Source organism: Macrotis lagotis, chromosome X (genome assembly GCF_037893015.1).
Source record: "Macrotis lagotis isolate mMagLag1 chromosome X, bilby.v1.9.chrom.fasta, whole genome shotgun sequence".
NCBI classification, from domain to species: domain Eukaryota; kingdom Metazoa; phylum Chordata; class Mammalia; order Peramelemorphia; family Peramelidae; genus Macrotis; species Macrotis lagotis.
Genome location: NC_133666.1, coordinates 668,723,262 through 668,746,606, shown reverse-complemented (window position 1 = coordinate 668,746,606; position 23,345 = coordinate 668,723,262). Strand labels below are relative to the sequence as shown.

Sequence of the window (23,345 nt, the reverse complement as noted above, 5' to 3'; positions counted from 1 at the left end):
GAGGGGCGGGACACGGCGGCGGCGCGCCTGCGCGGGAGGCACACGGCGGCGGCGCGCCTGCGCGGGGCCATGGCGGCGGCCGGGCCCGCGGGGCGCCGCTTCTTCCGCTGCGCCTGCTTCTGCTCCGAGAACCTCTTCCTGCCGCGCTACCGGCTGCACGTGCGCTACCGCGGGGAGCGGCAGCTGCGCAGGGACTACGGCCCGGTAGGGCGCGGCCCGCGCCGGGGGCCCCGGGGCGCCGCCGGGATGGGGTGCACGGCGGGGCTGGCCGCGCCGGGGCCTCCCCGTGCCCCCGGGGCCACGGCGGGCCCGCTGGCCGGCGCGGGGATGCCCCCCCGGCCCGCCCGCCCTGGGGCCACCGACGCCCCGACGCCTTTCTGCCAGGCCGCCTGGCCTCCCCGCGCCCCCGGAGCGGCCCCCCTGGAGGGCGCCGGGGTACCCGCGGGATGTGGGTGCCTCGGGCCCGCCGAGCCCCCGATGCGGAGGCTTGAGAGCCGCCCCGCCCCGGGCAGGCCCCGCCGCCGCCTCGGTGTCTCCATCTGTGCAGCCTGACTAGGCTGGGGCACTGGGTGCAGCCCCGGCCCTGGGGTCAGGGCAGTGCACATCCGGCCCCCCGTGACCTTGGGGAAATCACCAGCCCATTGCCATGGGAAAAACAGAAAGAAAGAGAAAAAAAGAAAAGCAATTTCCTCCCGGGTCATGGAGAGATTCAGATGAGATAATGTAGTAAAAAAGCTTAGTATGGTATTTGGCATACAATAGGTGTCTAATAAATGTTAGGTTGCATTAAATTATCGCATCATAGGATCAGAGCTCTAGAGCTGGAAAGGCCCTTGGAAGTAGTTGCATCCAAACCTTCCACTTCACTGGAGGAAACTGAGGACCAGGGGCTCACACAGGCAGTGTTGAGGTAGGATCTGAACCTGACTCCAGAGGCTGTGCTTTCCTTTGTACTTACGATACCACCCAGGGAGACTGTATAGTACATACCCCTCCCCCCAATTACAGATCAGGAAACAGGTCAGTGGCTTCTTTGAAGCTTTTCCAGTTTGGTAGGACCTGTGGGGCATTGAGGAGGCTCTTAGTTGAGGATTAATACTGGGGACACGCACTCTCTAACTTCTGCCCCCCTCCTGACTTACCCCTTCCTCTTTGTTCCAGATCCTTCAGAACCTTGGCTGTGTGAGTCCCGAGGACTTCCAGCAGGTGTTGTCTGAGGTAACAGTCATTCCCCATGCCCATGAAGTCTTGTACTCACTCCTCCAGGGAAAACAGAAGTCACACAGACTTGGGTTCAAGTCTGCATCTACTGATGGTGTGTCCCTGGCCAAGTCACTTTACCGCTCTGCCTTTAAGCATCTCTCCTAAGTCTATAACTTGCAGAGAGAGAAGTACTGCCGTACATTGGTAGAGGGAATTTCCTTAACTGGAAATTCCTTATTCCATGAAATCAGTCCAATTCCGAGTTTCCTGTTATTGTTGTTCCTTAAAGCTCGACAAGGAGGTCCAGCGGAGGAAGCAACTGGTCCAGCAGGCCTCGGAGAGGAAAGCCATCATTGCCCAACACTACCACCCAGTCCAGCCCCAGGTGTATGGCTTACAGGTGCTCCTAGGTGGGGCCCAGACAGGGTGGTGGTGGTGGTGGTGGTGGTGGTGGTGGTGGTGGTGGTGGTGGTGGTACTGGCCGCTTCCTTGGAGTTTGAGCAACTAGCCTGGGTGGGGCAGGATAGACTTTTTTTTTAGTTTTTTAGTTTTTGCAATCTGTGGGGTTAAGTGACTTGCCCAAGGTCACACAGCTAGGCAATTATGTGTCTAAGACCAAATGATAGGCTCTTAAGAGTGTCTCCACCTCAGCTGCTCAGCATAGACAACCTTTCCCTCCCCCTAACAATCAAATGGACTTTTGGGTGTGCCCCAATCTTAGCTCCAAGCTAGATATACCCCACTAACTCCCTGAGCTCTTTGATGTGGGAGTTTCCTCCTATGATATATATCCTGCTTCTCCATGCCCACCCTTGCAATATGACTCTCAAACTTGCCAAGGGCACCCCTCCAATGAGGACCTACCTTCGGTTCTCTTGATATCCCAGTAGTACCACAGTCTTTCTGTCAGTTATTCCTTACTTGCTCATCTTTTTTCCCCTTGGGTCCTATATTTCTCTTTAGGTTTTTTTTTTTTTGCAAGGCAATGGGGTTAAGTGACTTGCCCAAAGCTACACAGCTAGGTCATTATTAAGGGTCTGAGGCTGGATTTGAACTCAGGTACTCCTGACACCAGGGCTGATGCTCTATCCCCTGCGCCACCTAGCTGCCCCTCCTATATTTCTCTTGATGCTAATCTTATATATTTCCTTTATGTAATTCCTCATTTGTAATATGCTGGACCAAACTTCTCCACTAGCCTCTCCCTTGGCTAGCCTGCCAGAAACCCGGGGGGGGGGGGCATTTGGCTTTCCAAGTGTCTGATTCTCTGAGTAGAATGTATGGGGGTTTATGAGTTTTCCCAGCCAACATAAAAGAACAAGGGGCAGTTAGGTGGTGCAGTGGATAGAGCACTGGCTCTAGAGTCAGGCAGACCTGAGTTCAAATGCAGCCTCAGACATTTTATACTCACTGGCTGTGTGACCTTGGGCAAGTCACTTAGTCCTGAGTGCCTTACATCCAGGGCCATCTCCAGTTGTCCAAATCCATATCTGGTCACTGGGCCCACATGACTCCAGAGGAGAAAGTGAGGCTGGAGACTTAGCACAGCCCCCCTCACTCAAGTCCAATTCACTTCCTTGTCATAGTCTTCTCTAAAAATGAAGAATAAGCATCATTGTCATCATTAAAAGAAGAGGACAATTTTGTTATAACCAGACTATTATTAAATGAATTATTAAAATTAACTAATGTTAGTCTAAAAAATTAATTGCATATAACAGAAGTTCAGGGTTCATTTACAATTTTCTTCTCTTTTCTGCCCTCTCTGACGGTACTGAAACATGCCTGTGCTCCTATGATTGCTGAATTTATCCAGATGGTGCCATGATACATAGAGCACTGGACCTGGAGTCTGAAGGACCTGAGTTCAAATCCAGCCTTATATATTTACTAGCTGTCTGACCCTGAGCAAGTCACTTTACCTCTTTCAGCCTCAGTTTCCTTAGCTGTAAAATGGGATAATAACAGTACCAACCTCCCAGGGTTACTTTGAGAATCAAATGATTGTAAGCACTTTGCAAAGTACATAAAGTACTAGCTATTAAGAGTAATAATAAAAATAAATTTTAAAACCCCAAAGCATCCATATCCATTAATGGGGTCAATTTGTCCCTTTTTGTGAGTTTGTAGTGTTGCTAGAGGTCTTGTCCAGATCCAGCTCATGCACATTCAGCCCCTTTCCTCCATGATGGGACACATATTTCTTTGAGGATGTCAAGGCTCCTTGGAATAGGAGCTTTCCTAGTCCCTGGCAGATGAATCTATCATAAGCCTTTCTTAAACCCCTACCTCTTCTGGGCCTAGGAGATGGAGAGACAGCCATAAAAACAGCCCCTGCCCTCTAGGAGCTTCCACTCTAGAGGAGTGGCACTCCTGATGAGTCCTTTGAGAGCGCAACTCTCTTTATGCATCCCCAGCATAATCCCAGCACCCAGATCCTTGTTGACTTAAAGAAGGCTCCAGGTCTCAGGAAAGATGTTTCCCTCTGATGTTGGATTTCTTTCCTCTTCTATCTTCTCCTACCTCCCAGGAGTCATTTCTGGCCCCCGAATTCCTGGCTGTTGTTCAGTACTGTGCGACCCCGGGTGCTGACCTTTCAGGCCTCTTCCAGCTCATTGAGACCTTGTCAGGTAAGGCCCATTTGGTCCAGTTGTCAGAAGGAGTTGCCCCATGGTGGCATGCTTTCCACTCCAGGAACACGACTCCCATGATAATGATCACAGGGCACAGGTTTCTGGTTCTGCCCCTTCCTTAAAAAGCCTCTTGTCTATGTGTGGTGCCCCCCCCCCCCCCCCCCCAGGGAATAGAAGCTCCCTGAGGTCAGGAACTGTCTTTCAGAATATTCTCAGTGCTTGCTGAACACTGGCTGAGGTTGATAACACCAGGATTGTTCCCTTTTTTAATAGAGGAGACCCCAAGGCTTATGTTGATTTGCCTAAGGGCTCAAAGGCTCTTAGGCTAGAACTGGAAGGGTCAGAGATCATCTGGTTTAACTCTGCCCTTTTACAGATGATAAACTGAGTTCCAGAGTGGGGAGGGATGGGGTCAGCTTTCTAGAAATGTGATCAAGATCTTTGTGTTAAGATGATAGGATTGAGTGAGAAAAGAGAACCTGAGAAGCCTTCTGGGCCAAGACACCACCCAGGGAGGTGAGGTCACCTGCCTGAGGGCTGGAGCTAGGCTCTTCTAAGGCCACATTCTGTCTCCTTTACACTGACCCAGATGTGTGTTTGTGTGTGTGTGTGTGTGTGTGTGTCTAAATATCTGTGTGTATGTGCCTGTATCTGTGTGTCTGACTTTATGTCTGTGTGTGTTTGATTATGTTTTTCTGATTGTGCATCTGTATCTATGTGTCTGGCGATGTGTGTGTGTGTGTGTGTGTGTGTGTGTGTGTAGCTGTCTTTCTCTATCTGCCTTTCTTTCTACATGATTGTGTGACTGGCTGCTGGGAGTCAAGCCTAGCCTATCATGTGTTGGGGAATAAAACCTTGGAGCAAACCATCTGTCCCCTTGTAGGTAAGAAGAGGATTTACCGGCTGCCCGTTTTCACCCAGGAATTCTGCCAGATGCTTCTGCAGGAACTGGAGAACTTTGAAAAGTCGGACATGCCCAAAGGGCGGCCCAACACCATGAATAACTATGGGGTAGGCACAGCCCCTGGGCCCCAGGGAGTCAGTGGGGCCTCCCCCCAACCTGACTCTTGGCCATTGCCTTTGGCACCAACTTGAACCACCATGGCCTCAGAGAAGACTTAGAGACCTAGAACAAGAAGGGCCCTATGGCTCAGTTCCCTCATTTTGGAGAGGAGGAAAATAGAGTGCGGGGAATCCATAGGATTCTAACAAATGGAAAGGGAAACGTTGGAGACCTTCCTAGAGGAGGGGATTGAGGGTGAATGACTTGTCCAAGATCACCCAGGGACTGAAAGGGGGTGACAGGCCAAGCTGTGGCTGGCTCCTTTTCCTGCCTAGGTCCTATTGCACGAGCTGGGTCTGGACCAACCACTGGTGACTCCCCTCCGGGAGCGCTACTTACAGCCCCTCACTGCCCTCCTGTACTCTGACTGTGGAGGGGGCCAACTGGACAGCCACCGTGCCTTTGTGGTGAAGTATGCCATGGGTGAAGACCTGGACCTCAGCTACCACTATGACAATGCTGAGGTCACCCTCAATGTCTCCCTGGGCAAGGATTTCTCAGAGGGCAGCCTTTACTTTGGAGATTTTCGCCAGGTATGAGCCCACTTGTCCCCTCTCCTATCCCCTCGCCCCCATCACCACTAATTGGAGGTTAATCAAGCAACAATTAATTATTAAGCAGCTACTGTTTGCTAGGCACTTCTAGTCAGTAAGCCAAAAGAGCTTAGAGGTTGTCTTGTCCAACCCCCATGTTTTACAGAGGAAGAAACAGGCCTAGAAGGGAAAAAGACCAGAGCTCAAAGTCAGGTCTTCTAACTTTGGGTAGATAAGACATGCTCTTTGGGGGTTTGGGGGCTTGGGGGACAGCCTGTGAGCAGGCCTGGGGAAAGGACCATCAGGAAGGCCTGTGGGTCTGGACCAGAGAGGGCTACTGAAGACATTGTGGGGTGGGGAGCCCATCTCACAGGCCTTTCTGGTTTGCAGGAGCAGAACCAGGATGTGCAGTTTGTGGAAGTACCCCACATCCTGGGCCAAGGGGTGTTGCATCGGGGCGGGCAGCTACACGGGGCCATGCCCCTGGAGTCTGGAGAGCGATGGAATCTCATCATCTGGATGAGGGCTTCTGCCATCCGCAATGAACTCTGTCCCATGTGTGAGAGGCTGCCTGAACTGGTGGAGGATGAGGGGTATGGGGACGGCTTCACCCGGGAAGAAGGGCAGCCCAGTACTGTGGATGTTTGCACCTTGACCTGATTCCCAGCCTCCTGCCCTGTGACCCACCAATCTGAAAGCTCTGCCAGCCTTGATAGTCCAGGTCCAAGCAGAGAACCCAGCCTGGGGGTCCTTAGATTCACTGGGGATTGGGAAGGTGAATGGGAAAAAAGGTTGACTTATTAAAGTAGCTCTCACAGGGGTCTACCTTAGGGAAGGAGAGCAAGATACTGAGGTGATCATAGCTGTGATGAATGGGACAATAAAACAAGGCTGCTTATCCACCAGGACTCCTTAAGGCATCACAAGGAATCCCTTCTGACCTCTGCTGAGCTCCTCTTAGTCACCCTTCTTAGGGGGTGGGGGAACAGGCCTGGCAAAGATCTGGGACCAATGTGCCCCTTCTCAGGTGCCAAGTTTCCCTACAAGCCTTCTTTGCAATATCTTCCCTCTGCTCACTCCACCTAATCCTGTTCCATTTAGGGCTCCCACTCTTAAGTAGGCAACTCTGGCTGGGTGGTTTGGGCACTTGCCATTCCACTCCTTTCCTGAAGACTCATACCATGCTGAGACAATGGAGGCCTCGGGACATGTCTTGTTTCCCCAGCTCCTCTAGAAGTCAGTTCAATTTAGGGAATTTTCTGTTCTTCCCTTAACCCAACACACCCTCCCCCCCGCCGCCATTTTAATGAGGAAAGACTAACTTGTCCAGGGTCACACATGCAAAAAGGAGGACTTGCCAAGCAGTGGCCAAGCCAAAGCAAGGGCACCTGCCGCCATAATGACATCCAGGTTAGGTAGCAGCACCTCCAACCAGGACAATTCAGTTCAATCCAACTGGACATTAATCACCTATTAAGTCACAGCCTAGAAGGTTGGAAATCCCCTCCATCTTGGGGCTTCAGTCTGCCATGGGCAAGGTGCTGGGCATACAAAGACAAATAGAAACTCCCTGCTCCCAGGAGCTTCCCCTCTGGTGTGGGTGTAATGTACAAGTCAGTAAACAGGATAGTCGAGAAAAAGTAGCCGAGATGGCCCCGAGCGGAGCTTCAAAGGAAGAGAAGGGATCTCCCATCCCAATAAGGGGCTAGAATTAACCTGAAAAGTAGCCATAATACAGAATGCTATGGGAGCACTGGGAGAGAGATGCAAGTCAGATGCTACCTAAAGTCCAGGAGACTGGAAGTAGACTTGGCAAGGTCTTATAATATTCTGGAATTTTAGCTAGGTCAGAACAAGAAGAAATCTGGGAAATTAGGAAGGTGAAAATTCAGGCATAGGGAATGGTATGAACCAGGGTTTGGAGACCTGACCTCTGGGAACATTGAGAAGTACAACAGTTAAGTTGGAGGACATGAAGAGAAGTCACAAAACAAGTGGATGGTGCTGGAGGGTAGAGGATGAAAGGTGCTAGACCAAGTCTACTGTTCTGTGCTTCTCTATTGTCTTCTGAGAAGGTGAGTGAAGAGGAAAGCTTTGGGTGAAATTATATATGCAGGGTTGTGAAGACTGGCTGGGAGTTGGGATGAGATGATGAGGACATGATCACTGTGTGGCTGGGTGAATGGAAAGGATTTGGGATGGGAGAGGAAGAAGGGCATAGAGGTTTTAGGCTGCCGGATGTAGACAGAAGTTCTTGTTTGATCCCACCACGGCTAGTTCTAGACTTGTCGGAAGAACAACTCTCCGCCTTGGCCCCAAGTTGCCATGGCTAACCCTGTGTAGGATGGCCAGGCTGGGAGGTTACATCCCAACCCTCCCCCATGCCCCATCACCCAGTCTAGACACAGGTCCTAAGAGCTTTCTCATTCCCCACTCTCATTTTTTTCCTCATTGATAAACTTTTTTTCCCCCAATTGATATTTTTATTTTTCCAATTATATATTATGAAAGTTTTTCAACATTCATCCACATGTGTGTGCATATTTTTAAGATACATAATTTCCTTCCACCCTCCCCACCTGCCTGCCTTCAGTGGTGAACAGCTTGTGAATATTATACATACACATTCGTGTTTAACATGTTTACAGATGAGTCATTTTCTATATAACAATGAGATTGCCACTTCCTAGAACATGCCATGCCACCCTCATCAGTGCCTGCTTCCACCATGATGAACACTGATTTAGTTAAGGACAAATGTTATGAAGACCTAGAGACCCTTATCAGTATACAAGGGGCGGCTAGGCGGTGCAGTGGATAGAGCACCAGCCCTGGAGTCAGGAGGACCTGAGTTCAAATCCGGCCTCAGACACATAATTACCTAGCTGTGTGGCCTTGGGCAAGCCACTTAACCCCACTGCCTTGCAAAAAAAAAAAAATCAGTATACCAAAAGAGCACAAGCTTAAAATTCTGGGTGACTTCAATGCTAAAGCAGGCTCAGATTACATGTGTGGCAGGGAGGAATGGAGTGGGAAATATCAACAGCCGTGGACACCTATTACTGAAAACTTACACATCTCATCACCTCATCACAAATGCTGTCTTCCATTAACCTAAGGACAAAATGTAAAGGATGCGCCTTTATAGCAAACCTCGGCATCTATTAGACTATGCAATTGTAAGAAGAGACAGAATGTGAGAGTGACCAAGGCAATGTGTGGTGCAGAGGGCTTTGTTACTCATCACATTCTAAGATAAATTCACATTCAACCAAAGCAGTGGCCCCTAAGGCAGAATGAATGCCAGAAGAATAAATGTCAAGAGATTAGAGTGTCTGAGTAGAAGTCACTAACTTGAAGGGAAAACTGAACTAACACACAGTTGGCAAAGAGGGGGAAGCTTTCAGGGATCTGGTGTATAGCACTGCATTTACTCATCTGGATCAGAACACAAACACCAAGACTGCTTTGATGAAAACGATGGGGAAATGAAGCTGCTAAATGAAAAACGAGAACTCCGCATGGTTTACTAGCAGCTAGTTCACCCATTTCTTAGAAGGAAACATTTAATTCCAATAAAAGTAAAGTACAAGAGAGATGCAGAAGGATTTGACTCGGAAGGCAGAAAGAATTAAATTTTATGTAGACAATAACAAACCAAAATGCTTTTATGATGCCCTGAAAGCTATTTATGGGTCAAAGATGTATGCTGCATCTCCATTACTCGGTGCTAATGGATCCACATTGATTAATGATAAGGACGCGATCCTAGAGAGATGGGTTGAACATTTCCATAGTGTTCTTAAGAGACTAACACCAATCAATGCAGAAGCCATTGGCTTTATCTCAAGTTGAAGTCAATCAGTCCCTAGCTGAAGTTACAATTGAAGAAGAGGGTTTGAATGCCATTAGGCTCCTTTCAAGTGGCAAAGCACCTGGTGCTGATTCTATTTCAACTGAGATCTACAAGGTGAGAGCATCCAAAAACTGACTGAAATTTTCCAGGTTATATTCATGAAGAAGTTATCTCCCAAGAATTCAAGGATGCCTCCATCATTCATCTCTATAAAGGTAATGAAAATAGATTATCCTGTGACAATCACAGGGGTATTTCTCTTTTAATCATTTCTAGTAAGATTCTTGCCAGAGTCCTCAATAGGCTGATCCTTCACCTGGATGATGATCACTTCCCCCAGAGCCAGTGTAGCTTCACAAAGGATAGAGGAACTATTGATAGGGTGTTTGCTGCCTGACAACTCCAGGAAAAATGCCAGGAACAGAACAGAGGTCTGTATACAACATCTGTAGATCTGTTCAAGGCCTTTGCGGCCATCAGTCATGAGGGTCTATGGAAAAGTATATAAAAGTTTGGTTGCCCGGAGAAGTTCATCAGTATTGTACATCAGTTCCATGATGTGATCCGTGTCCAGGTTTGTGATAGTGAGATTTCCTAGTCACCAATGGAGTGAAACAAAGATATGTCCTTGCTCCCATACTTTTTAGCATGATGTTTTCAGCTATGTCATCAAATACCTTCTCAGGATGAACATGGCCTCAAGGTCAGCTACCACACTGATGGCAAATTCTTCAACTTGAAAAGACTACAAACCAAGACCAAAGTGGAGGGATTGTTGGTGCATGATCTGTTTGCAGATGATTGTGCCCTCAGTGCAGCCTTTGAAGCTGAGATGCAACCAAGTATGAACAATTCTCTGCCATTTGTGCTAATTTTGGTCTAATGAACATCAAGAAAAGCCAGGTGCTCCATCAGCCAACACAACACTGTCCCTATGTGAAACCATTGATTACAGCAAATAGAGAAGTTTTGAGTACTTGTGGACAAATTCATTTACCTTGGTAGTGTCCTCATGAAGGAGGTCCACATTGACAATGAGATTGACATATGCATTGCTAGAGCTTGCACAATATTTGGGAGACTGAAAGAAAGTGTGAAAGAGAAGAGATATGAGACTGATTGCCAAGCTGAAGGTCTACGGAGCCTTTGTTGTTATGTTGTGTCAACCTCATTGCTATATGCCTGTGAAATCTGGATAGTCTTATCAGCATCATGTCAGGAAACTGAATCTCTGACATCTAAATTGTCTTAGGAAGATTCTGAAGTTCACCTGACAAAAGATACCAGACACAAGTCCTTTCTTGAGCTAAACTACCTAGCATTCCAACATGACCTCACAGAGTGCAACTACAATGGGTTGGACACATTAGAGTGCCAGACGGAGACTTGCCAAAAAGACCATTTTATGGAGAACTCCCACAGGGCAAGCATTCACATGGGAGTCAGAAGAGGTGATACCAAGACACCCTGAAGGTCTCATTGAAGAACTTTACAATTGATTGTACAGTATGGGAGACATTGGCACAGGACTGCCCAGCATGGCGTGCCCTCATCAGTGAGGGGGCTGTGCTCTGGGGAAGTTTAGAGTACCCACCTCAGGTATTCACATGAACTATTTGTGCCTAACTTATGATAAGAGCATTTCTAGCTCGTATTGGTCTGATCAAAGGATAAGAACCAATATGAAGAATTAGGATTACGGGGAAAGAAAGAAAACTATAAGACAGTAAAGAAAAACATGACAAGTTTTTAAAAAGTGAATGTAGGTGGGGGCAGGTAGGTGGTGCAGTGGATAGAGCACCAGCCTTGGAATCAGGAGGACCTGAGTTCAATCCAACCTCAGACACTTAATAATTACCTAGCTGTGTGACCTTGCACAAGTCACTTTACCCCATTGCCTTGTAAACCCCCCCCAAAAGTGAATGTAGTGTTTATTCAGTTTCTCTAGGGTTTTTTGGGTTTTGCTTTTCTCTTCCTCTGGAGTGGATGGCATTGTTCATAGCAGATCTCCTAGGGTTGTCTGGGCTCTCTGCACTGCTGAGAGGAGCTGCATACATCAAAGTTGATCAACTCACAATGTTGTTTTTAATGTGTCCAGTGTTCTCTTGATTCTGCTCCCTTTGCTCACCATCAGTTCCTGTAATTTGTTCTGTGCTTCTCTAGAGTCCTACCATTTTCTTATAGAACAGTAGTACTCCATAACATTCATATACCATAACTTGTTCAGCCATTTCCCAATTGATGGACATTCCCTTAATTTCTAATTCTTTGCCACTCTAAAAAGAGCTGTGAATATTCTGATACAAGTGGGACTTTTCCCATCCTTTATGGTTTCTTCTGGATATGGGCCTAGCATTGATATTGTTGGGTCAAAGGGTATGATGTTAATTGCTCTTCTAGCAGAGTTCCAAACAGATCTCCAGAATGGTTGGATCTGTTCACAATTCCACTAACAATGCATTATTGTCCCAATCTTCCCACAACTACTCCAACATTAGTTGTTTTCCCTTTCTGTCATCTTAACAATCTGATAGGTATGAGATGAAACCTCATAGTTGTTTTAATTTGTATTTCTCTAATCATTAATGATTTGGAGCAGTTTTTCCATACTTTGTTTTTGTTTTTGCAAGGCAATGGGGTTAGTGACTTGTCCAAAGTCACACAACTATTAAATGTTTGAGGCTTCATTTGAACTCAGATCCTCCTGACTGCAGGCCTTTACTCTAGCCACTGTGCTATCTAGCTGCCCCTGTATATTTAAATTCTTCATTTGAAAACTGCCTTTTCATCTTTTGACCATTTATCAGTTGGAGAATGACTTGTAAACCTTATGCATTTGATGCAATTCTCTTTATATTTTAGAAATCAGACCTTTAGCAGAACCTCTAGCTGTGAAAATTCTAAGCTTTCCATTTTCCTTCTAATCCTGGCAGCATTGCTTTTATTATTGCAAAAACCTTTTAATTTAAATTTAATTCAAAACTATTTCTTGGGGCAGCTAGGTGGCAGTGGATAGAGCACCGGCCCTGGAGTCAGGAGTACCTGGGTTCAAATCCCACCTCAGACACTAAATAATGACCTAGCTGTGTGGCCTTGGGCAAGCCACTTAACCCTATTGCCTTGCAAAAACCTCAAAAAAAACCAAAACTATTTCTTGTTTGGTCATAAATTTCTTTCCTTTCCATTGATCTGACAGAGTATTTCTTGACTCGTTAATTGATCTGTGGTTTCACCATTTATGTCTAAATCCTGTACCCATTTAGGCCTTATTTTGGTATAGGGTGCGAGGTGCGGGTCTGTGTCTAGTTTGTGCCATACCATTTTCCAGCTTTCCTAACAATTTTTGTCAAATAGTGAGTTCCTGTCCCCGAAACTAATGTCTTTGGGCTTGTGAAACGCTGGAATACTTGCAGCCTCCCATCTGCAACCAGAGGCTATCACGGGCAGTGGTGGCCGAAATGGGAGATCTCCATGGCATCCCCTCCTCCAACTCCTATGGCTCTGACTTTGGGATCAAAGCTCAGGTTTTCATTCTTTGTTTACACTGTGATTTCTCCGGTACCCCTCTTTCTCCCCTTCCCACAGAAGAGCTAATAAGACAAAAAGGAGGACGAGCGCCCCGACGAAGTTCCCGCAGGCGCCTTCTGGCCCCAGCTCTGCCCTGACTAGGGCGGGTGGGCCTGGGGAGCCCCGCGGCCCGCAGATGGCAGGGGTGCCCAGGAGCGCCTGGCAGCACCAGGCGGCTCCCTGCCCCGAGCCGGCACGAGTCGCTCGGGCCGGGCCCCCTTGTGGGGGCCGCAGTGTGGCGGGAGGCGGGGGTGACCCGGGCCAGGGGCTCCCCGTCAGAGCCCGCGCCGCCGGCGCCCCTTGGGGGGGGGGCCGAGGCAGCCAAGGTCACGGCTCCCGGAGCACGTGGGGCGGGCGCCCCCTGGCGGCGGGACGCGGCGCCGGAACTCCTCGGCGCCCTGGGCCCGCCCTCTCCGGAAGCGCCGCGGCGGACCGGAAGCAGGAAGGGGCTCCGCCGCGGCGGCCTCTGCCCTCCGGCTGGCTCCGCGGGGGCCCGGCGGCGGTGTGCCCGGGGGCCGCTGGCAGCGCGGGCGGGCGCAGCAGCTCCGGGGGCTGCCCTCCTGGCAGGCGGTGAGACCCCCGGGGCGGCCGCGCTGGGGAAGGGCCTCCTCGGGGCCGCGGCCCTGCGGGGGGAGGGGGCGCTGCCCGGAGGGCGGGCCCGCGCCTGCGCGGTGGGCGGGGGCGGGGTTCTAAAAGGGGCCGCGGCACGGTTTCCAGACCCTCGCAGGGCCCCCCCACCCCCCACTCTGAGGTTCCCCGCTTTGGGCCGCAGCCAGCCGGGGGGCGGAGGGGTGACCTCGGGCCGGGCCTCGACGTCCCCGGCCGTAAAACGGGGACAAGATGCCTCGTGACCCCTTCCTGTGCCCAGGCGTGTAGACACGCACGCATTATGCCCCTGCTGCATGCCTGGCGCGGGGGCCCCGAGGGCAGGAGGCAGCCCCCGCGGCCATGGCCAGCATACAGTAGGCGCATGATCAATGCTTGCTGCTCGGCATCCGCCTTAGACGAGGGGCTCTGCGGCTGTGTTGGGGCAGGGTTGGCCCCCAGACTCTGGGCCGTGGTGTCCGGAGCCCTCGGGGCAGCGGCCGGGCCGGGCCTGGACCCGGGGGCCTGAGGCGCCCCGAGCTGTGTGGCCCCGGGCGAGTCGCCCCACCCCGCCCTCGCCAACTGGAGCCGAACCCTGGCCGGCGGGCTTGTCCCCCCCCCCGGCCCCCCCCCGCTTGTCCCCCCAAGCCCCCCACGAGCTTGTCCCCCCCCGGCCCCCCCAGCTTGTCCCCCCCGGCCCCCCCCCAGCTCGGGTGGCGTGTCCCCCCAGTTTCATGGGGTCGGAGCCTGCTGTGGGCTGGGCCCCGGAGCCTCTGAGGGCCGGGCCTCAGTTTCCCCCACGGTCCTTCTCCCCAGGCCGCATGGCCCAGGGCCGGGCCCAGCAGCGCGCCCGGAGCCGCAGCAGCTCCCGCGGGCCCCAGGAGAGGAGGAGGAGGAGGAGGAGCGGCCAGGACCCCGGGGGGAGCCCCGCGGCCTCCGGCGGGGAAGGTGAGGACCTGCCTGGGCCTAGGGGCCGCAGCTGAGGTGCTGGAGGACCCCTTGGGCTGGGCGCCCACCAAAGAGGACCGAAGCTCCTCCTGAACCCAGAACCCAGGGCCCAAGGGGGGGGCAACGCCTGCCTGAGGCCTGTAGGGAGTCAAGGATTCTGAGACAGAAACAGGGGCTCCCCAGCTGGCCTGCGCAGAGGCCTGAAGGTGGGAGGCCGAGGGACGGGAGTCTGTCTGTCCAGCCCCTCTGATCTGATCACGGAGGAAGAGCCAAGAGCCAGACAGACGGGCTGCCACCCTCCGGGCGTGGTCTTTGGTAAAGAGACTGAGCCCAGAGGGCCATCGGCACTGACTGGCAGGGGTGAGATCCAAACACAGGGCCTCGGCCTTGGAGGGTAGCCGCGGCCTCCTCAGGGCCCAGCGTCAGGAGATCGCTATTTGGGAGGGAGGCCATGGGAAGCGGCCTTTCATATGGGACCCAGGGACACCGTTTAACTTGTTTAACTCTGCAGGAGGAGAGGGTCTGTTCAGGCAGGTTCCACTGCTCTGCCCGGCGGCTCAGCTCCTGCTTCTTGGGCATGGGGCAACCCCTGGCCCAGGTTCAGTGGAGGACACAGGAGCCGAGGGTGGGCACGACGCGGGGCTTGGGGAGGGCTCATCCTGTGTGAGGGAGGGAGGAAGAGAGGGATGGAGAGCGGGCGAGGGGAGGAAGGGCAGAAGGAAGACAAGAGCAAGCGAGGGGGGAGGGAGGCCCTGTCCCAGCCCTCCTGTGCTCTAGGGCTGCGCCTCTGCAGGTCTGGCTGCTTCTCCAAGCAGGGGCGCCCCCAGCCCGGCCTCTGTGCCTGCTCCCCAGGGCTCCGGGGAGGCTCCTTCAATGTCTCCTTCTCATGTGCAGAGAGAAGCAGGGACAAAGCCCGCAAGAGAAGGCGGCCCAGGTCCTCCTCCTCTTCCTCCTCCTCCTCCTCCAGCTCTTCCTCCTCCTCCTCCTCTTCCTCGGGGGCCTCCGGCGGCGGCAGGAAGAAGCGAGGAAAGCGCAAGGACAGGAAGGGCCCCAAGAAGAAGGCAAAGAAGAAGCTGAAGAAGAAGAAGAAGAAGAGGAAGAAGGAGAAAGAGAAGGCGGCCAAGGCCAAGGCGACGGAGGAGATGCCGGGCCCCTCGCTGGACCAGTGGCGGAAAGAACCCCTGGTGGAGAGCGGCCCAGGTAAGGATCCAGGCAGCCCTGAGCCCCCTCCCCACCTGTCCAGGCCAGACCAGGGGCTCGGCTTCTCCCTAGTGAGTGCTGGCCGTGCCTCCTAGCGCACCAGGTGTGTGGCACCAGGAGGAACGGCTGACGTGCTTCAGCGTTTGGAAATTGCTTTAATCGCTTGATCTCCTGGGAAGCTCCTGCCTCTGACTCCTCTCGACTGTGGGTCCCCGGGCAAGTCGTTTAACCCTCTGAGTGAGCTGGGCTTGGGGGCAGAGAAGCTGACAGCCCTTTGTTAGGGGATACCCCCAGACCATTGACCTCGCAGGTCCTTATAGCCCTATCAGCAGAGTGAACCAAGACGACATCTGACACTGACACTGTGCACAGTCTTTCACATCCTTAGTCCCCCGCTGTTTTTTCTTTTCAAATTTATTATTTTTAATTTTTTTCAAATTGAATTTCAAATTCTCCCTCCCCCACCCCTTGAGAAGGCAGACAGGCAAATTATAAATGTGAAGTTATGCAAAACATTCCCATGTTAGCCATGTTGCAGAAAAAGGAAAAGAAAAATAAAGTAAAAATAGATACTTGAGCCTGTACTTAGAATTCATCAGTTCTCTCAGAACGCTGATCACATTTTCACCCCAAATTCTTTGGAATTGCCTTGGATCATTGTTGTTCAGATTTCCTACATCATTACAAGGTTGCCATTACTGTATTCAGTGATGGGTTCTGCACACTTCGCTTTGCACCCACTGACATAAATCCTCCATTTCTTACGGCACAGTAATATTCCGTCATAGTCACAACTACAACTTTTTCAGCCATTCCCCATTTGAGAGGCCCCCCTTCAGTTTCAAAAAAGAGCTTCTATAGACCTATTTGGACATAGAAGTCTTTTTCCTTTTCCTTTGATTGGTCTCCCACTTCTGCAAAGACTATGTTGTTTCCTGCCTTGTCTGGGTTTAAACTTGGTGGTTATAATCACCCCCACTCAATTTCTGGTTGATTTTGTACTTCCCAGCTCAAGTTTTTGTGTGTGTATTGTTTTCTTGGATCTTTTGCTCTTTACTGGGCAAAGGACCCCCCCCCCCCATAATTTAAAATTTTTAAAAAAATTGTTTTTATTTTTGCTTCCCATCCCACCCCATTCCTGACACCAGAGTCTTCCCCAAGTGACAAAGAACAAGGCCTGCCCAGGACCTGAATCTGACAGAACAAAACCGAAAGCCCCCTTTCTGTTCTCTGCAGAGAATCTTGACTTGACTCTGAAAGACAAGGAACCTCAGGATTTCAGAGTTGGGGTTCTGTTCTTCTGCTCCACCAAGCAGTAGAACCTGGCCCTCAACTCCGAGTCCAGGGTCTGGGATAAGATTGGTCAAGTGCAAGGTGCAGTGTGCCAGGCTCTCAGCCCTTCCTCCTTCCCCTTGGGCTCTGGGTAGTGACTCGGAGGCCCAGGACAATCACTGCAGAACACAAGACTCGTCCTCTGCCCTTCCAGGTGGGCTTCCTCAGCTGTCTGGTCCTCTGACCCCAAATCAAGGCTCTGCCTCCCTGGGAAGGTAGGCAAGACTCCTCTAGCTAGCACTGACCCTTGCTTTTTTGGGGGGAACTGGGGTTTAGTACTGACAGATGAGCAGAAGTCCCGTATCCAGGCCATGAAGCCAATGACCAAAGAGGAGTGGGATGCCCGGCAGAGCATCATCCGCAAGGTTGTGGACCCCGAGACAGGTCGTACGAGGTAGGGGCATTTCAGGGGCAGGGGAGAAACCCCCCCAAGAGTCAGCTCAGGTTCTGGTGCCATATGGAGGGGAGGAGGGGGGAAGAGAAAGGAACAGGACCTTTCACACCCTTTCCCACCTCCCCCAGAATCTTAAACTCTTGTGAGTCTGGGTCTACTCCAAAGAGCACCATGGGCAGGAAGATCTGTGGTCACCACTGATGCCCGGTCTGTTCCCCCCCCCCATCTTGGCTATAGCTGAGAAAGTGGAGAATGTTTGGGGAACCCTGAGCCCTGCTCGCCTTTCTGCCTCAGACCCTCCAGGCCACTTTGGGTCTGCCCCTGACTTGCCAGCTCGGACAGCTGAGCTCATGAAAGGGGCAGCCCAGGAAGGCCCAGACCTGAGGCCAGACCCACTTCTGGAGGCAAAGGCGGGCCGGGACCCAGCTGAGGCTCCACAGGTCAGGTCTGTTGACCCTGGGAAGTGCCTTTTACTTTGGATGCCACTCTCCTCCCCTGCTGGGATGTCTGGGTCCACTCCTGCCCAGGAACACACGATTAGGGCTTCCCTGCTCCAAACCCAAAGCTCAGTCTGAACATCCGGTGACAGCAGGCTTCCATCCCAGGGCTTTGTGGGAGACTCCCGACCTGGGGCAAGAGCAGCCCTGCCCCTGAAGTCGTCGTCAAAATGAGCTTTTGGCCGGGAACTTGTCCTGTGACCTGATGGTCTCAGAAAGCCTCCTCCCTACTGGCCTGGCTTAGATCGGGGCCTGTCTTCCTTTCAGCAGGCCTGGGGTGACCTGGAGGCCCCCTCCCCACTGCGGCATTATAGCAGAAAGGCACAAGGAGGCCCATTGAGGCTCCAAGTCAAGGCTGCCACTCTGTGTGGATTAGACTAGATTAGACTGAGGATCAGGCTGGCCCTATCCCGAGTCTCTGGTCCTCCAGGGGAGAGGTCTTCTCTCAGGCCCCAGGGTCACCCACCCACTTGACCTCTCCTTTTGTTCTAGACTCATTAAAGGAGATGGCGAAGTTCTGGAAGAAATCGTAACCAAAGAGAGACACAAGGAGATTAACAAGGTAGTGGCCCTTCCCCCGGCTGCCCAGCCCCCAGGCTCTGCCCGCAGGAGGGGTGCCATCTCTCATCTGCCTGTTTCTTTTCTCCAGCAAGCCACGAGGGGTGATGGGCTGACCTTCCAGCTTCGAGCAGGTCTGTTGCAGTGAGACCCCCAGCCTCCTTTCTTTGACCTCCTGCTCCCCTGGCCGGCCCCAAGTCTGCTGGTCTCCCTGGGAGGGCAGCACTAGCATCACACTGCTCTCTCCTCTGTTGGAGAACTGCTGCCTAGGTCAGCGGGGGTACTCCCCGTGTGGCAAGAGGAACTCTGAGCTCAGGGACTGGCCCAAGCAAGAATGAATGTTGATGGTCGCCACCAGTCCAGAAGCTCCGGACTGCATCTTCATTCTGCTTGTCTTCTTCTCCCTCCTTTAGGGGGTACCTGGGGTGGGGGAGAGCCGACTGAGAGGCTGCTGCCCAAGGAGAGGTGGGGGGCAGCTGGGGCTTGAGGCTGGGCTCATTGGGTAGGGCCCCCCCCAGCTGGCAGGCCTTGGCTTCCAATGTTTGTCCCTTCTGTGGTTCCACCCAGGGGGTTCCCCTGACAATAAACCCACCCCAGCCTCAGGCTCCTGTCTGATCTGTGTTTGCTTGGACAGCTGGCTGCGATTCTAATGCTGAAGAAAGTTGGAGTCCAGACAGATAAAAAGATACTTGGGGAAGAACCAGTTTGGGGGGTTGGTTTTGTGTATTTGGGCTCACAGGCTTCACAGGCAGACATTGGGGGGCAGAGCACTCTGGGGATTAGGGTGCTGCTTTGGGGTTCATTGCTATTCTAGGACCCTGCCCCCTCCCCAGCAGGCCCCTCCACCATCCTCCTCTCCACACCGTCCTCCATCAGGAGAGAGGTTAGCACAGGTATGAGGGCTGTAGCGAGGGGACCAGATGGGCCCCACCACCGGCAGACTTCCCGGCTCACAGACTCCTGGGCTGTGGTCCAAGGTACCAGTAAAGAGACTGAGGAAAGAAGCCTTCCCTTTATTTGTGTAACATACAGTGATACTGTGTACAGAGCAGTCACACCCAGGCATCAGAACAGTGTGCCGACAGACAGCAAGGAGAGGGGACAGACGGAACCCAGGAGACACGAGTGGGGCACGGTGGCGGGCCCTAGGACAGGCCTCGAGAAGTCAAGGAGGATGAAGATGACTGACTGTAAAACTGACAGTGGGGTATACTGCTAGATCCTGGGTGAGGCTTCCTGCAAGGAGGAAGAGGAGCAGAGTAAGGCTTCTAGATAGACGGGGGCAATGCAGCAGAGGTGGTGTGGTGAGGGGCTGCTTCCCGACCTGGGGAAGGTGTATGACTTGGGGTTTTTGGTTATGACTGGGTGTCTTCTGATGCTGTAAACATTTTTTTTGATTTTTAAAAAATAAGTGTTTCCAAAAAAAAAAAAACCCTTTGTCAACAGCAAATATACTTCATGGAATCAAAGGTGATGGATGTGTGATGTGCAAAGGAAATAAGGGGGGGGGGCTCCCTAATTCTGATGAGCTAACATTGACAGAAGTCTGCTCATCTCTTCCTCGGCGAGGGGCCCAGTCTGGCCTGTGCGTGTGTTCACACTGGATAAACCGCTAGGCAAGGAAAACGGGGATTGAGACCAGTGAGGCCGAGACAGATGGAGACTAGTACTATTGCTCTTGTCCTTGGCATAGCTGGGGGGGGGGTGGGGGGAGCCTTCGAGGCCGAGTGAGCGGGCAGAGCCGGCGGCAGAAGGGACAGCCTCAGGAGCGCTGGACATGGCTGAGTCAGGAGGAGAGGGTCCAGTCAAGGGCTGGCCCGGTCTCGTGGCAATCTCCTCCGGCCGCCGTTATTGCGATCAGGGTCTCAGACTCAGCTCAAGAAGGGTTCCTCCCCTGGACTATTGGAAGTGGTCTGAAGGAGGGAGTGGAGCAGGGCGCGTGCACGTGCACACGTGTGTGTGTGTGTGTGTGTGGTGTTGGGGGTGAGCCCCCCAAGGCCGTGATTGTCGGGCTGAGCTTATGTTCCCCTGTGGGGGAGGGGTGGTGGTGGTGGTGAGGGGGATGAGTTCAATATTGCATTCTTCATAGACAGGGAACATTGGACTTGGTCCATAAAACAATTGCTTTGTACAGAATGCCTGAAACAACAAAAGAAAGCTACATCTTAAATATTAATAAGCCCTGAAGGTTCTCTTCCCTCCAGACATTTTCCCTACACAAAATAAATAACTTTCACTCTGTATATACCCACTTTTCTGAACATTTACAGGATTCTTCCCCCCCCTTTACAATATCTACACAAGAGAAAATGTCAACATCTTTTCATGGCTCCCCCTCCCCCCAAAAACACACTGTACAGGATGGACCAGCCAGCCCCACTCGCCGGCTGGACGCTGGACAAAGGCCATATCCAGATGTTCGACCGATTCCTTCCCAAGAACCTGGCGCTCGGCTCGGTCAGCTCCTCCAGCCAAAGGTGGCCTCGGATGGCCGCTGGAACCGGCGGCAGAGCTCGAGCAGAATTCCCAGGGGGGCCAGGAGCCTGGTGGAGATGAGGTCAAGGCAACACGTCGAGAAAGTCGACCAGTTAGTTAGAAAGGGGAAGTCCGATTTATCAGTAGAAAGTGGCAAAGGTGCGGCAGGGGTGCTTGGTCGTTGGCGGTGGGCCGGCATGGGAGATGAAGGACCCGACAGTCCATTGTCGCTTCAAAAGTTCGTATTTTAAAAATCTGTGTGTGCCCTCCCGCCTGCCCCTAAAGCCCTGTTGAGAGAGTAGAAATTCAGCGTGCGTTTGGAAATATTCAGAGGGAGGGAGGCTCCGATGGGGAGACAGTCAGAGCCCCTCGAGGCCTGGGAGGCAATGGCGAGACTGGAGCCCCCCGAAGCAGGCTGCTTTCACAGTGCGAGGTTTTCACAAAGCAGAGAGGGCTGCCCTTGATATTGAAAGAGTTAAGAAAATCAAAAGCAGCCAAGTTTTTTTCCTTAAAAAAGAAAAAACACCAAACAACCTAACCCTTTTAGAAAGCAAATCACTGATGTAGAAAGGAATAGAAATATAATGCACTGCAGTGGGCGGCGGCAGCAGCAGCAGCATCGGGAGCCTGTGGAAAATGGGGGCCTGGCCAATAATCCTATTTCAGAGAGAGAGAGAGAGAGAGAGAGAGAGGAAAACGCTGTGTCTGGCTGCCCCCTTCCCACCCCTCCATCCCCTTCCTTCACTCCTGGCCCTGAGCTCTGCTCCCTCTGGCCTGGAGGCGGGCGTAGGGGGCCTCAGGTGCCCAGACCCTGGCGGGCTGCTTGGGGCAAGTCCCCAGAGCAGGAGATGCCAGGCTCATGGCTGGTCTGGGCCCAAGGGGCTCCCCCGCCCTCCTCCCTGCTGCAGAGAGTTAGGCGAGGCCGGGCGGTCAGAGGAGAGGGCAGGGAGCTGGGAGGGGGGGTGCCCATTGGATGGCCCGTGGCCTTGGTGACAGTAAGAAAGGAAGATATGGCCTTTTCCTTAAGCTTTGTACAAACTGACTTGGTTTACATTTGGGTCTCCTTACTGTCCACAAAACAACCAAAAATAAACAAAACCCCAAAGCAACAACAACCCAAGCAAACCTGCACAGAACTTTATCCTCGATCAGCAAAATATTTAATGATCATGCACTACCAACGGTGATGTGTAGCCACATGAGATGGTAACAGGTCTCCATCCTAAAGATCATCAGTGCAAAAAACGATGAGGTTTTACAGTTGAGTGACGAGTTAAAAGAAGCAGGTCGAACTCCTAGGGAGCTGCTACTGTGTTTGGAGAGAACTTGGGGTGAGAGGGTCGGGGGCAATGGATGGGGGAAGGGGAGGTGGACAGGTCGTGACGCCTCCAACCCCGCACTTGGATAGCTGGTCATCTCCAGTGCTCAGGAATGAGGGAGCTGCAGGGGTCTTGGTGAGAGTATACATGGCAGGGGTGCGGGGGCAGGGCAGAGAGCAGCAGGTTGGATGGTCTCTTCTCAGGAGCCGAGATGGGGAGTCATGTTGGCAGATGCAGGATGCTGCCAGCTTCTGAGAAAACTGAAGACCCCAAGCTCCAAAACTTCAGGAACACAGAGTCCCCACGAGAAGTCTCTTTGGGGGATGGTCTCCCCATATCCCACCTCACTGTGCCCCTGCCTTCACGGCAGAGGATAAGGGGATCCCTTCTCCCAGCAGGTCAGGATCGGGCCCTGCTTCTTGGGCAAGCTGTGGTTAGAGGAGGCTGGCCAAGTCTCCACGGGGGCTGCCAGGAAAGCGCCCTGGGTCAGAAGGGGACTGGAGTCACTACTTGATGTCTCCCATCCCTGGGAACAGAGACAGGCCATGTCCTGTGCTTGTCTGAGGCAGAAGCAGCAAAATGTCCGAGGCCTGAGCCAAGACTGCCCCTAGGAGGGTCCCAATCCCATCTTTAGCTCTGGCTTCTCAGTCCACTTGCAGGTTGGTCTGCCTGGGACCACAGCCTGCGTGGCTCTGTCCCCCTTGCCTCCTAGCACCATGGTGACACCTCCCACTCTGGGGCCACTCCAGGGCTGGCTCCTGGGGGGGGGGCGGGCAGGTGGGCACCTCTACTTGGGCCCTGGAGGGGGCCCTGCCTCTGGCCGGCGGCCCCAGCAGCCTGTAGCCACACTCATGCTCCTCTGGCCCCGCTCCCGCTCACGATCCCGCTCGTTGTCCGACTGACTCTGTGTCCTCTCGTGCTTGTGACTGGGCCCCGTGGGCTGAGAAGAGATGGTACGCAAGAGGTGGTTCCGTTTGCGGAGGAAGTCGCCCTGGCCCGGGAGGCCAAAGCTGCCTTTCCGAAGAGCCATCCGGGTGCTGTTCTTAGCTGGCCGGGCTCGGTGGTTGTACTTGAGCTGGGCAAGGTGGGTGGCATAGCCTTCTGTGATGAACTGGGTGGGGGAACAGAGGAGAGGTGAGTGATGCCCATCCTTCATGGGCATGGAGGGGGGCCACAGACCTG

General features: G+C 52.7%; 3 protein-coding genes across 18 annotated transcripts in view; 2 read left to right on the top strand and 1 right to left on the bottom strand.

The window, feature by feature from the left end:
* Positions 1-30: 30 nt before the first annotated feature.
* OGFOD2 (2-oxoglutarate and iron dependent oxygenase domain containing 2) lies at positions 31-12,385 on the top strand. Its single transcript, XM_074205484.1, has 7 exons — positions 31-204; positions 1,162-1,218; positions 1,493-1,603; positions 3,734-3,833; positions 4,720-4,847; positions 5,175-5,432; positions 5,823-12,385. Exons 1-7 carry the CDS (start codon positions 70-72, stop codon positions 6,090-6,092), a joined length of 1,059 nt encoding a protein of 352 aa, XP_074061585.1. The 5' UTR covers positions 31-69; the 3' UTR covers positions 6,093-12,385.
* A 914-nt stretch (positions 12,386-13,299) lies between these two features.
* Positions 13,300-19,808, top strand: ARL6IP4 (ARF like GTPase 6 interacting protein 4). Its single transcript, XM_074205481.1, has 6 exons — positions 13,300-13,425; positions 14,257-14,388; positions 15,283-15,588; positions 17,197-17,314; positions 18,304-18,373; positions 18,461-19,808. The coding sequence occupies exons 2-6, from the start codon at positions 14,262-14,264 to the stop codon at positions 18,515-18,517; spliced, it is 678 nt and encodes a 225-aa protein (XP_074061582.1). The 5' UTR covers positions 13,300-13,425; positions 14,257-14,261; the 3' UTR covers positions 18,518-19,808.
* PITPNM2 (phosphatidylinositol transfer protein membrane associated 2) overlaps positions 19,330-23,345 on the bottom strand; it is a 261,092-nt gene continuing 257,076 nt past the window's right edge. For 12 of the 16 annotated variants that reach the window (XM_074205466.1, XM_074205472.1, XM_074205463.1 and 9 more), the window contains one exon: positions 19,330-23,274. In XM_074205466.1, coding sequence (XP_074061567.1) covers positions 22,951-23,274 — 324 coding nt within the window. In that variant the 3' untranslated portion in view covers positions 19,330-22,950. The remainder of the gene's footprint in view (positions 23,275-23,345) is intronic. The other 4 variants (XM_074205475.1, XM_074205478.1, XM_074205477.1 and 1 more) reach the window with 1 other exon arrangement.